At 37.3% G+C, this 15,149-nt stretch overlaps 1 protein-coding gene across 2 annotated transcripts in view; it reads left to right on the top strand.

Annotated features, from left to right (window-relative positions):
- The window catches only part of LOC117403271 (tyrosine-protein phosphatase non-receptor type 14-like), a 125,314-nt gene that overhangs the window by 82,505 nt on the left and 27,660 nt on the right, over positions 1 to 15,149 (top strand). For both annotated transcript variants that reach the window (XM_059024294.1, XM_034005299.3), the window contains 5 exons: positions 9,055 to 9,125; positions 10,063 to 10,150; positions 10,762 to 10,850; positions 11,728 to 11,815; positions 13,843 to 13,925. In XM_059024294.1, the coding sequence (XP_058880277.1) occupies positions 9,055 to 9,125; positions 10,063 to 10,150; positions 10,762 to 10,850; positions 11,728 to 11,815; positions 13,843 to 13,925 (419 nt within the window). The remainder of the gene's footprint in view (positions 1 to 9,054; positions 9,126 to 10,062; positions 10,151 to 10,761; positions 10,851 to 11,727; positions 11,816 to 13,842; positions 13,926 to 15,149) is intronic.

Genomic DNA, 15,149 nt, shown 5'->3' with positions numbered 1-15,149 from the left:
TGCTAACGTGATTTCCAAAATTATGTTGATTTACAAAGTAATGTTAATATCTTAACGAGCAGTGCTTCTTGCGTCTACAGTGCAGTCCGCTTATAAGAATCGCATCCGTCCTGGGTGTTTTGATTCTTAAAAGCGGACCGATATGATTACTGTGGTGCAGAATCAAACTTCCTATGAGAATGAGAAGAGCTTGTTCCCTGGCTGCAGTGTAATGGGTTGACCACTAGATGTCACGAGTTCCCGCATGTATGCACGCCCACGAAAAATCCACAGCTGCTTTCCTTAACTAATTATGGATAATAGTCAGTTGGTTTAGTGCTTGTTAAAGTTAATGACACCTCGATAGAAATGGCTTAGCCGATAGCTTTGTGATGGGGGTATAGAGGCGTAAGGAAGCAGAAGTAACAGAAAGAAACCAAAACTCGAGTAAGAGATCTAGTGTTTGTTTCACACAAAGTACTGTTAGTTAGTGCTCCAGCTAGAGCTAGGTTTATTTAGTTTGTTTTATAAGCGGTTGTTTCACCACCGCAGTGTAAGAAAAATAAAACCAACACTGTTTTTAAAACTGTAAATCAAGACTCCAGCCTGATAATTTACACTGTCCTTGGCCACTGTCGCATTACAATTAGCAAAAGCGTGCCATTAGCAGTTTAAATACAGTACACAGATGTCAGTGGTGCTCAGTCATTGGGGACAATACAAAACAAGTCCTCGTGGGTAAGCAGCTTGTTATATGATCACGGTTATGTTTACTCAAAGTTGCAGAATCCTGTTTTACTACAGTATACTTGAGAAGCGATAGTCTCGTGAAGGTGCCTAGTTTAACTGCCGTGTGGTGTTACATGTAATGGTCTTTGAATTAAAATGACATTACAGTGCAGTATTTTACTGTCAGGACTACCACTGCATTTACACATCTATGGCTTACTTATTTTCTGTTGCGATGCAAATCTCACAGTTTTTCATTAACCCTCAGAGTACTACAGGGCCGATGATTGGCCCACGGAGGTGTGCTGCGTGAGGACTAAAGGGCCGATTATCGGACATAGATCTGCCCTCCCATTTGCTCTCTGTTATTTTTGTATTGGTCAATTTTACCTAGCAACAAACTGTGCCGAGCAATAGCAGAGGGCTTTGGTGTTAATATTAGCCAATTAAAATGGTTGTGAAACGAACACCTTTTTTTATTGGTTAAAAAGAAAACCCTGTCTCCTAGGCTAGCTGAGAGTTGAGAAATGGCGGATTAGAGAGTGAGTTTTTAAGCGATTCGGACAGAGAATATGTTGAAGGTTTTACGGCTTCTGAGGCTGATAAAAAGTATAATTGGTTGGGACTGTATAGCTATGTGGATAGTGATGACAGCGATTTAAAAGAGGAGGAGGATGGAGAAGAGGAGGATGAAGAGGGGGATGAAGAAGAGGAGGATGTGGCGGGAGGTGACGACAGTACAGACAAAGACGTGCCTTTAATTCGGTTGCTGAACAAAAACTTCAGAGTCCCGATTTGGACCCGTAACAGAATTGCCAGAACAGAAAATAACATCGAACATAAAGAAGTATACATAGGTTAGTGACTTCACCAAATTGGATTTATAAACCACTGAAAAAAAACACTGATTGCAAAAGGACTTTACAGAGAATGAGATTCCGTGCCAATTCCACAACTTAAAGTAAGTTACGTGTATTAATAATAATAATAATAATAATAATAAGTAGAAGAAGAAGAAGAAGAAGAAGAAGAAGAAGAAGAAGAAGAAGAAGAAGAAGTAGTAGTTTTGCATATGCTTTTATATTTAATTAACACTTATTTGTGTTGGTATACATGTTGTACAATCTTTATATAAAAGAAAAGGCTTTCGAGGGCAAGTACGTTTACTGTGCTGTGCGGTTCCGATCTGTTTGTACAGATAGATGCGTTGCTTGCAAAATTGAATATATCTTTTGATTCATTGTTTGTAAACATCTGTGGTTTTTTACATTTAAAAAAAAAAAACATTCTGGGGATTTATATGTCATATTTTGAAAGTGTTTATGTGCCTGGTTGGTTTTGAAAATAACTGATGTTTTGATGATAAAAATACCGTTTGTATAACAAAGGTGTCTTTGTCAATACATATTTCTATATTCAGTCCAAAAATATATCAATAACAGAAAGAACAAAAAACTTCAATGTCTTATGTTTCTTGTGATATATAGGTTTCATATAATATATATATATATATATTTTTGGGTGTAAAATTAAGTAATTTGCTATGCTATCCCAAGCGCTGTTATTTGCGTGTGACAGCTGTAGTCCTGTGGCGTAGAGTACTCGCCGTGACTCTGAGGGTTAAGCGGAGATGCAAAGCTCTGCAATCCTCCCCGCCCCCACTTCCTTCTCCTCCTCCTCACCGTGCTGCAATTCCACTCCCTCTACATGCATATCACACAATAACATTGCTGTACTCAGTAATTATTCAATGAATGTGTATTCACTTTATTGAAACACATTTTCATTAACAGAGAACACAAAAAAACATACCTGTACAATGCAATGGCGCAGTCACGTTCGATTACAAACAATGCAGTGTTTCCTGCATCATTGTACTATCCATGCTGCGTACGTGCCTAATCACGCGAGATGTGATCAAATTCAAATTCAAAAACAGCTTTTATTGGCTGTACACGTCATTGCACTTGATCAAATACTGTATTACATGTAGTCAGTTTGCCCTGAAATTATTCTTATAAGCAGATTGCTTGATTCTTACAAGCAGATTATTTTACATTGGTTGGTATAGGAATGATTTGGTCCCAGTGGTTTTGATTGGGGCAGCAGTGTGGAGTAGTGGTTAGGGCTCTGGACTCCTGACCGGAGGGGCGTTGGTTCAATCCCAGGTGGGGGACACTGCTGCTGTACCCTTGAGCAAGGTACTTTACCTAGATTGATCCAGTAAAAATGGGTATAAATGGGTAATTGTATGTAAAAATAATGTGATATCTTGTAACAGGTGTAAGTCACCCTGGATAAGGGCATCTGCTAAGAAATTATTAATTTATAACGTTATTAATAATAAACAAGTCATGCCGCATGGTCCTAATAGCAGTTGTTAAGTATTCTGTAAACATTTCGTCTAACAGTTAAAAAGTGCAATATGGGGCTTGCTTTCAAAAGACATTGCCACGGACATGAATGGAATACATAATGTGATAGAGGTCATTGATATTGTCAGACTCCCCCCACACTGTATGTACAGTGTACACTCTCACCTTCACACGTCGGTATGCACATATTATAACATCTTCTTATAATACTGTAAGTGTTTGGTGGCTATTTCTATTCATGTTGAGTTTATTTATCGCAAAGGCAGGCAAACAGTACCAGAGAAAATGCATGATTAGAGGAATTCACTGAACAATTAACTATAAACAAACTGTGTATTGGGTTGGGGAGTTCTATTGTAATTTTAAAAGCTTAATAAATGTATAATGAAGTGTTACATGCGTGGTATAATAACTAACAACTACAAACACAAATGACAATTTAAACTTAATTATTTATAGCCTACAATCGTACATACTAAAATACATACAAAAGTAGATAATAAATTTAAAAAGTCAGATTTTTATCCACACGCCAGATAATCAGCAGTAAATCACGCCAGTAAATCAGCATTGTATATATGAAGTTATCTAAATAAATGTACATTCTGCATGACAAAATGTACAATTTTAAATGAAGTTTACAAATTATGCACAAAATAGATACTCGTGATTTTTTTATTTCATTTCCATTTGGCTGCTCCTCGCAGGTGAGAGAGCCGTCTCCCTGTATGCTAGTAGTTTCCATAACAGTGAATTATGCTTCCATTAGTTTTTCTTGATCTCGTTAACACTAGAACTGCCATGCGGGTCAGTTTGGCCCATTTTGGATTTAAAATGTTAATTACTCTTCCGTTGTAAATCGTATGTGTATGTCCGTTTTTCCCAAATATATTAATTAAATATCCAGACGACGTTTGATAGCCAGAATTGCAAAAATTATACATTTATAAACAGTTCTACCTAGAACCGCCACATGGGACAATGAGACCCATGCATTACAATACGTGTCTTTTTTTAATATAATGTAAGATATTCTATTTTTTTTTGTAAATGCACTACGAGACAGAGATTGCTATGATTGTGGATTTAGTCGATGCAAACTCAGTGAAAGCCTAGTTGCTTATATTTCAGTGTACCTGGGAGACAACAATCCTTCGTTTTGTTCCACAAATGCAACTGGGAATATATAAGAAGGAAATATTTAATCTTGAAAGTAGTCATTTTGATTGGAATACGGCAAGCTGCACTCAGATGCATACAGCAAACTGAAATGGCAGGAAGGATATGCCTAATATGAAACGTATGTTATATATTCTTTTTTTATATTACTATTAGAAAAAAAAAAGCATTTTGGTTTTACAGGTTTGTATGTACCAGTTTACACAATAGTGTTCAATGGAACTGCGTCTGTGTTTACAACACAGCTCCTGGATGCAGGCACAGTCAGCTGGCAGACGCGTACGCTCCTCCATAGAGTACAATGCAGCCGTCATACCGGAAGTAGTGTTATATTTTGTAGTATTATGTAGTATTAGAAATAATGATTTCGGTTTTATAGTTTTGTGTGTACATGTACCCGTTTACACATGTACACAGGTGTATGTACATATCCGTTTCTTTTGAAATGTGTATTTTATTATATATTTTCACTGTTTGTAGTTGTGCTGTATACAGACGTGCTCAAATTTGTTGGTACCCTTACAGCTCATTGAAATAATGCTTCATTCCTCCTGAAAAGTGATAAAATTAAAAGCTATTTTATCATGTATACTTGCATGCCTTTGGTATGTCATAGAATAAAGCAAAGAAGCTGTGAAAAGTGATGAATTATTGCTTATTCTACAAAGATATTCTAAAATGGCCTGGACACATTTGTTGGTACCCCTTAGAAAAGATAATAAATAATTGGATTATAGTGATATTTCAAACTAATTAGTTTCTTTAATTAGTATCACACATGTCTCCAATCTTGTAATCAGTCATTCAGCCTATTTAAATGGAGAAAAGTAGTCACTGTGCTGTTTGGTATCATTGTGTGCACCACACTGAACATGAACCAGAGAAAGCAAAGGAGAGAGTTGTCTGAGGAGATCAGAAAGATAATAATAGACAAGCATGGTAAAGGTAAAGGCTACAAGACCATCTCCAAGCAGCTTGATGTTCCTGTGACAACAGTTGCAAATATTATTAAGAAGTTTAAGGTCCATGGAACTGTAGCCAACCTCCCTGGGCGCGGCCGCAAGAGGAAAATCGACCCCAGAGTGAACAGAAGGATAGTGCGAGTGGTAGAAAAAGAACCAAAGATAACTGCCAAAGAGATACAAGCTGAACTCCAAGGTGAAGGTACGTCAGTTTCTGATCACACCATCCGTCGCTTTTTGAGCGAAAGTGGGCTCCATGGAAGAAGACCCAGGAGGACTCCACTTTTGACAGAAAAACATAAAAAAGCTAGACTGGAATTTGCTAAAATGCATATTGACAAGCCACAATCCTTCTGGGAGAATGTCCTTTGGACAGATGAGTCAAAACTGGAGCTTTTTGGCAAGTCACATCAGCTCTATGTTCACAGACGAAAAAATGAAGCTTTCAAAGAAAAGAACACCATACCTACAGTGAAACATGGAGGAGGCTCGGTTATGTTTGGGGGCTGCTTTGCTGCACCTGGCACAGGGTGCCTTGAATCTGTGCAGGGCACAATGAAATCTCAAGACTATCAAGCCATTCTGGAGCGAAACGTACTGCCCAGTGTCAGAAAGCTCTGTCTCAGTCGCAGGTCATGGGTCCTCCAACAGGATAATGACCCAAAACACACAGCTAAAAGCACCCAAGAATGGATAAGAACAAAATATTGGACTATTCTGAAGTGGCCTTCTATGAGTCCTGATCTGAATCCTATCGAACATCTATGGAAAGAGCTGAAACTTGCAGTCTGGAGAAGGCACCCATCAAACCTGAGACAGCTGGAGCAGTTTGCTCAGGAAGAGTGGGCCAAACTACCTGTTAACAGGTGCAGAAGTCTCATTGAGAGCTACAGAAAACGTTTGATTGCAGTGATTGCCTCTAAAGGTTGTGCTACAAAATATTAGGTTAGCGGTCCCATCATTTTTGTCCATGCCATTTTCATTTGTTTTCTTATTTAAAATATTATGTTGAATAAAAAATCAAAAGCAAAGTCTGATTTCTATTAAATATGGAATAAACAATGGTGGATGCCAATTACTTTTGTCAGTTTCAAGTTATTTCAGAGAAAATTGTGCATTCTTCGTTTTTTGTGGAGGGGTACCAACAAATTTGAGCACGTCTGTATGTGCTCATTTTAAAAATAAAGCCTTTATGTTTAATTTTCCATTTAAATAGTGTTTCTGTGATGCAAATGTTAGATATGATGTTCATGAATAAAACCCACGTGGCAGTTCTCGAAAAACCAGCGGTTCTAGTGTTAACATGCATTTTGATTAACGAGTTCCCCTTATCTAGTCGCTGAGACAGGAAGTGATGTACATGACCTGCGACAATTAAGCTTTTTAACAAGAAATGCGTTCATTAACGACCTCATCGACTCAATTTCAAAGCATTAACGGATTGATTTAATCAACACATTTCGTTTGAAAATCACTTGCTACTAAAGCTCTCTTTACTATACCACGAGTTCAATACATTAACACTGCTTTTTGGAACTCCTGACCTATGTGGTTTAGTTTGTGATTATCACTTTTACTACACGGATGGCCTGAAGGAGCAAACTCAGGACATACTGATTCATACAGTATCTGCTATAAACAACATTTTGCCGAATTACTTTATTCATTTGTTTGCTCTTAGATCCTAGTATACAACATGTCTAATCAATTACAGACTATGAATTGGAATTTAGTTTCACAAGCAGCCAGCCAGAAATGTCAGCACATTCCAGATCAGTAATGTTAGCAGGTATGAATTTTGAATCAATGAAAGTGTGAATACATACAGGGTTTTATTATTATTTCATGAGTCGTCATGGCAAGAGGCCTAGAGGCCCGTAAAACTTTTACAATACTTTGAAGTACACACTTAGAAGTCATTACTAACTTAAATCGAGGTAGTCAAGTGATAGCAAACACAATACATTCTGACAATAGTCTTGTTTTTCTTAAGCAACCAAGGTACGGTGTGATAAAGTGACAAGACCAAACGTAGAGTAAAAAAATAAATAATAATAACAATAATCAGTTATGAAAACTTGATTTAGCCTCAAGGCAAGTTTTCTAAAGATTTGTGAAATAAAGGACAAACACGTTTTTGATCTATGCAGATTAAATTACTTTAAACAAGATTATCTTATTTCTAAATGCTCTGTAAAGTATAGCCAGCCCCTCACAGGTGTGTGGCAGCCTGGAGGCACGTATTCTGCTGTCTCTTACTATTTCAGCACGGCTCTTGCATACTTGTCTGACAGAAACAAATATCACTGGGAGGCCCTGCAGCACTAGAGCAGGGGATTCCAGTCAAGTATGGGGAGCATTGCCAACAGGCTTCTTTTAAATCCAAAACAGTGTGCCATTAATTTTAGCTAATTTCATGATGTCCAATAAGTTGCCAGTTTTAAATGGCTTATAGTTACACAATGCACTGTGTACTGTGCCTTACAACAGTTTAACTGTTGGTCCTTCATCACAAAAATGTGTTGCCACTTAAAAAAAAAAAAAAGCCCACAAATAGAAAGGGGTTTACAGTAGTGATTTAGCATCGAGGAGAACAGACAGTGCCTCTTTTTTAGACTACACAGCAGGCTTTTATTTGCAGATAGTGCATGCTTTTTTATGAATTCATTTTATGTACATTTATTTTTAAAATGTTCATTGTTCTCTGTATAGTAACATGTATGCTGGATTCATTTTTGGAGGTTACAAAGCTGAAAATAGTAATGGTAGGCAAGTCCAGTACTGGAGTGCAGATTCATTAGATGGTTAAAAATTGAATGATTTGATTAAGTGCTTTAGGCCCAGTCTACTGGTTTAATTGGACACATTATTAAGTAACAAACACCTTAGCTGTAAGGGCCCACTTTGCCTAAAACTGCAGCATAGTATGTGTCTCTCAGGACATAATTCAGAGCTTTAATCAGGTTTAGATCCTTGTTCACCTGGTGCCTTCCAACAGATTACAGTTAACACAACATTTAACTTGTGCAAGAAATGTTTTTTTTTTAAATGTTTTGTTTTTGTTTACCTGAGTTTTTTTTATTTTTATTAATTTGTTCTTTTATAAATCAGGCAAAATCGGGGCTCCTGAGTGGCGCATCCAGTAAAGGCGCTCCACATGGAGTGCAGGATGCACACTATAGCCTGGAGATCGCAGGTTCAAATCCAGGCATGTCATTGCCGACTGTGACCGGGGGTTCCTAGGAGGCGGCGCATAATTGACCGAGCGCTGCCCGGGTAGGGAGGGTTTAGGTCGACAGGGCAATCCACGGTTTACTGCGCACCAGCGACTCCTGTGGCTGATATGGCGCCTGCAGGTCTACAGTGGAGCCATTCAGATCTGTGTTGTCCTCCGGCACTATAGGTCTGGTGGCTTCGCTGTGGATCTGCAGCGCGAAAAATGATGGATTGGCAGGAACATGTTTCGGAGGACGTGTGTTTCAGCCTCCGTTCCCTGAATCACCGGGGGGTTGCAGCGGTGAACCGGGATAAAAATAATAATTGGACATTCCAAATTGGGGAGAAAACCGGGGTAAAAACCATTGCCGACGACTAAATTAAAAAACAAAAAATAATAATAAAAACATTTTGGCAAAATCAACACTAGTGCTAAAGCAAAATGTCGCACATTTTTTTTAAGTTCTGACAGGCCACTATGAGATTTAACAAGTTCATGCTCTGACTAGTTAATGCTGCTATGAGGGATTAAATACCATTAAAGAGAATTGGTGTCCAAACCATTATTAATGATATAAAAAGTATTTCGTTTTTTGTTGCCCTTTTTATTCCAGAAATGGACCCAAGATGAAGACGTATTAGAAGACCTGACTCAGAAAGTAGCTCGGGAGCACAAGAGCCACTGGTAGGGGGAAATCAACAAAGAATACAGTATACGTTTTTAGTTTTTTTGGTGGGGGGGTTCTGCGAAGTTAGCAACATGGTAATTCTGAACCACTCCCCAAGCCAACTAGAATTAAGTCACACACCCCTTTTGGGCTTTTTTTTAAAAAATTGCATATTTTTACTTTTTACTACTACAGTAGTCTCTGTGTATAGGAACAACTCCTAGAACACTTCTGCTTAGGGAACAACCTTGTGGTGAAACAGAATTTTCCCATTGTTATGCTCCACCTAAAGGAACAGGAACTTCACTTAAAATAACACCTTTTTGGCACCGATAGCGATTTGTTGCTAACCGATTTAAAACTGATACAGTACTGTTTTGTAACCTGATAACTCATCATCATCAGAGTCAAATTTAAATGGTGTATTCAATCTCTTCAAAACTTACTTGTCATCAGGAGAGTAAGCTGGAGCTGCTGCTGGTGCATTTGTTAATTTTATTAACATTAGTTTGTCAGTTTATTATGATAGTTTATTAACATACGCTTGCCTATTGCTTTTCTCTTACTTATTAATTTCATATGCTGATGTACGTGCGTCATGACATAACTACTAAATATATTTGTATTTTATTGATTATCATGATTAGCCTTGGCATATTGTGTCCGGTGGTCAACTCTGTCTACAGAACACTTCACTTGCTTCCCGAGGGGTGTTATCTTAGCCAAAGACTACTGTATTAAATTGCCATAAGTTTTAAAAAAATAATACAAATTGCAACATTTTACTGGAATATTTGGTCAGTTTCTTTTTAACTGTTAACAACTAGTTTAAGATTTTAAGCTAACTGTTATCAAAAATTAAATAGTATCTGTTGAACCCCCAAAATTACACATACCATAGATTTATAAACAAAATAATTCCATAATTAAGACTATTGTTTTTGTTTTAAACAGTGGAATGCCACCAGCAGAAGCTGAGCTACTCTACATTAAAGAAGTGGAACAGCTGGAAGGCTTTGGACAAGAAAGTTTTTCTGCAAAGGTACAAGTTGTGTATTTATGCAGTGTAATGTTTTCTTAGATGTTCTTGTCCACATGAGCCTAGAAACAGTGAGTCTCAATGGTTAATACTGAGGACAGTGCTGGTTTTGAACCCCAGCTCACCCACATGCATCCTTGAGCAAGTCTTTAAATTATGACTAAATCCATATTAACAAATGCAGTGAAAACAATATGGTGGTCAAATCTATTACTGTCCCCTATGTGGCAAGCTGTTAAAGAACCTACAGCTTTTTTACAGGTGGCGAAAAAAATATACTGACTTTGAATTCTGAAAACAAATCCCTCAGAGGCCAGAAAAGTGCCAGTGTGGTAATAAAAGCTACATAGTTGCAGGGACTCTGCACTAAGAGACCATTCTTGCATTTCACACTAATATTTGGTAGCTTTCCTGGGCTTTGTCTTTGTATCCAGAACTACTCTACAAGCTGAAGCAGTTCTTCAGAGGCACGCTTTTAATTTTTGCAAATGAAGCCCCACCACTACTTGCCCCCTTGCGAGAGCTGACACGCTTGAAGTGGGACAAACATTACATATTTTGTGCAGTGTCAAAATTCATTATGCTTATAGGTTAATACAAAGCTTTTTTTGCAGGATAACCTTGCAAATGATATTGACCTTGCCGTTTCCTTCATGGGAGTGTTTGTCAAGCACAGGAATGGCAGATCAACCAGCACATATCGGTAAAGTAAAATATTTCAATGTGTATCAACTGTAGAAATGTAAAGTTGTATCTGACAAAACAAAAGAACTAAATGGTGTTCAGAAATGTCCCCCATTATTTGGAAGGTGTTGCTTTTACTTACCTTTAAAAGCTCCCAATAGAACATCAGAAAGTCATCTGACAGAATTACTAGGCAGCTTCCATGTGCTGCAACTGTGTATTTACAATTTGTCAAAAATGTTTGTTGGGGAATACTGCCTATAATGCATTACATTGTATGGGTTAACTGAATTAGGGTTTGTCAAAGCTAAATTACAAATAAGATTATCAGAGCTATTGTATCCAAATTGTCATTATCATGTTTATTTCAGATAGCAGAAACACACCCAATAAAGTTACCAAACCACTGCAATTATTTAAGTAATAACAATCAAGGCATAGGATATTTCCTTTGGATTAATGACCGGTTGGGCGAGTTGGGCCCAGCTGGTAATTAATTCCCCTGGAAATGTTTATGTCAATGTAGTTATTGCTATTATAAGCCATCTGTCAGTACAATACTTTGAATAAATAAAAATGTTAAACTGTTTTACCTGTGCTCGATAACTGTTAGCCTATGTGTTTCACGCTCACACTAAGCTCTATTTAGTTGTGGTGTAAAGTTTTTGTGATGTAAATGTTTTACGCTGTGCAGGGCATTTCTAGAGAATTAAAGACCTTCCCAGTAACCAATCAGATTGCTTGTTTAAGTTCCCAATGTTTCAGCAGGCTTATAAGGCTGTATCATGTGGTTTGAGTTACTATCTTCTATTCAAAGAAGAATACTTCTTGTTGGGGGGGAATTTGTTGAAAGGCACCTTCCCTCTCCGGTTTTAAAATGTTTTCTCAATTTACAGATGGAATGACCTTGGTAATATCACACACAACAAGTCAGCAATTTCCATCGAGTTAACAAACAAAGAAGAGACTACCCCATTCCACACAGTAAGTGTTGTGACTACAGAGGCAGAAAAAGCTCGCTTTCAGACATTCCAAGGTCAGAGCACGCAAAGAATGAAGAAGGAGGTCACTAGTTTCTTTCATATAAGTCAGATATACTCTTTCTGGGTTGTGAAACAGATTTTATAGTTTAGGGACATTGAAGAAAAACAAGACTCCCTCCCTGGATGTCATGTAGTTTTAAAAGTAATTGAAACTGGGTTCTCATCACTGTTGTGGTCTGCATCCTCTTCTAGTGTCATTTTCTGTTTAATGGGGTCTGTTCTCATAGCTGGAGATCAAATTGAGAATTACAAAAGGGTAATGATATATTGTAAAGGATGACATGCCACTATCTATACAAAACTGACATGCCATTGTTCTCTTAACTCTCATTCTGCATCTCTGATAAAGGAGCGGTTGTGTACAAATAGGTGTTCAGTATAGGCTAAAGGGTTATCTGGTATACAACCCAGAATTAAGCTTCTTGTGTCATATATGTAGTACACTGCACATCAGGTGTGGACAATGTTGGCCCTTCCATTACTGGTCTTTGTTTGTTACAGTACTGTGAGTTTTCCAGAGAGATCCAGAGAGAAGATAAGCAATAAAATGAATATGGAGCCAACTTTTTAGCACACCTTTGGGTAATATAGAGTATGAGCACAGTGGTTTAGTCTCCCTTATCAACAGAAAGAAAACAAACAGAACAATATCTTTTGGCAAAAAAATAAAAAGCTTATAATTATTAGTGGTTAATGTATTAATTATACAAGTCTGGCCTTGTGGTAAGAGATGAGAATTAATAACTTGTAATCTGGATAAAAGTGGTCCGGATTTTGTAATCCTATATTTTGTGACCGAGATTACTTTTATCGGAATCATTTTGATCCGGTTTTTCAGAAAATGTCACTGCTGGATTACATTTATCCATATTACAAATAATTACGATTATGATCTGCCTGAAAATTGTCACTCTGGGACATGTTATATCCATGTGCCCCCATGCCATGCAACCTTCTATATAAATTTCTTGTTTTTTCAGGCAAAGTCTGCTATTAGACACCCCGCAGCAAACAGTGGGCATAACAAAATATGGACTCCAACAAATTATTCAGGAAACTGTCCAAGTAGATCGCACCCAATGAGAAAACAAAAAGTAACATTCATATGTGTAAAATAAATATATGTGGGGGGCTCCTGAGTGGCACATCCAGTAAAGACACTCCACGTGGAGTGCAGGATGCACCCTATAGCCTGGAGGTCACCGGTTCAGGTCCAGGCTATTCCACTGCCAGCCGCTGTAGCTCTGAGGTAGCTGCATGGCGGGCCTGCAGAGTGAAAAGAAGTGGACGGCTGACAACACACATTTTTGAGTCAGCGTGGGGGTTGCAGCGGTGAGCCAGGCTTAGAATTGGGAATATCAAATTGGGGAGAAAATGGGACAGAAAACAATTGTCGATTCCAAATTTATAAATACATAAATAAATAAATATATGTGTTAGCTACAGATATTTTACTGGTACTGAACAATTTAACTCATTAATCTACCATGAAGCAGTGCTTTAGTAATGTGGAATTAGTGCTAGTTGGAAAAGTGATTTCCAATGGTAGAAATCAGAAATATATTTTTCATGGATTTGCCTTGTAATGCATTAGCTGGTGGTTTATCACTACAGTGTTTAGTAGATAGGTCATGAGCCACTGAAATATGGGTTTGTTGTCAGTATTTTGTACAACAAAGTGTATCTAATATGCACTCCAAGACCACACAATGGCTTTCGGTAGGGTTCTGTTTTCATATTTTTTTTCCTTATTCATCAGTTAAAGGTGTCTTGTAATAATGCACAATCATAGTTTTAATTGTCTCATATCCAGATTCTTTCTTCTAGTTTCTTATAATATTGTGGGTTTGAATTATTTATTTATTTATTTATTACTTGGTTTAGTCAAGGCATAAAACAATGTTTAAGAATCAACCTTTTGACATATCCCTGGTAATATTTTTTTCTTATTTGCTTTTTGTTTTTCAGGATGACATGGAAATGGCCAAATACATTTCAAGACTGTTCACCGCACGACACAAATTTTATAAACAGAATAAAATATGCACAGAGTAAGTGACAAAAAATAGACGGTTGAGTTATCAGTTGTGGTCCATGATTTTGCTTTAAGAAAATGTAAAAAGCCTGAATTAAAAGGTGAAAATTACAATATGAATTATGTTTTGGTTTTGGTCCTAGATTTTAGTAAAAACAATGCACTGTTGTTGCTCTGAGTGGCTTGAATCAAATCAGACATTCAGCTCTGCAAAACAACTGAAATTGTTTTTTTATTGTAGTCTGATCATTTTTAATACCATGGAAAGGAGGGATAATGCATGCTAATTAGAACATAACACATTACTACAGTGATTTTTTTATTATTATTTTTCTGGATATGGACATTAAAAGAATTGCAATTAACCCACCAATGGCTTCCTGCCTGCTTCAAGTTTGGTTATATATATATATATATATATATATATATATATATATATATATATATATATATATATATATATATACACAGTACCTTGCAAAAGTATTCAGACCCCTGACCAATTCTCTTATATTACTGAATTACAAATGGTACATTGAAATTTCGTTCTGTTTGATATTTTATTTTAAAACACTGAAACTCTAAATCAATTATTGTAAGGTGACATTGGTTTTATGTTGGGAAATATTTTTAAGAAAAATAAAAAACTGAAATATCTTGCTTGCACAAGTATTCAACCCCTGTGCTGTGGAAGCTCCCAGTTTACACCGATGAAAGAAATTGCCCTAACGAGGTCACAATTACCATACCATTGGCCTCCACCTGTGAACCATTAAAGTTGCTGTCACATTTTCTGGATAAAAACCCCACTGTTGAAGGATCATTGGTCAGGCTGTGAATCTGAAGGAAAATGAAGACCAAAGAGCATTCTACAGAAGTTAGAGATAAAATAATACAAATGCATAGATTAGGGAAAGGGTACAAAATAATATCCAAGTGTTTGGATATCCCAGTGAGCACAGTTGGATCAATAATTAGGAAGTGGGAGCTGCATCACACCACCCAGGCACTGCCAAGAAAAGGCCGTCCCTCAAAACTCAGCGTTCAAACAAGGAGACTTGTGAGAGAAGCCACAGAAAGGCCAACAATCACTTTGAAGGAGCTACAGAGTTCAGTGGCTGGGAGTGGAGTAATGGTGCACCAGTCAACCATATCAAGAGCTTTGCATAACACTGGCCTGTATGGGAGGGTGGCAAGAAAGAAGCTGTTACTCAAAAAGTACCATCTGAAAGCACGTCTG

Source organism: Acipenser ruthenus, chromosome 5 (genome assembly GCF_902713425.1).
Source record: "Acipenser ruthenus chromosome 5, fAciRut3.2 maternal haplotype, whole genome shotgun sequence".
NCBI classification, from domain to species: Eukaryota; Metazoa; Chordata; class Actinopteri; order Acipenseriformes; family Acipenseridae; genus Acipenser; species Acipenser ruthenus.
Note: the sequence above shows the minus strand (reverse complement) of the source record. Positions and strands in the feature narration are given on the sequence as shown.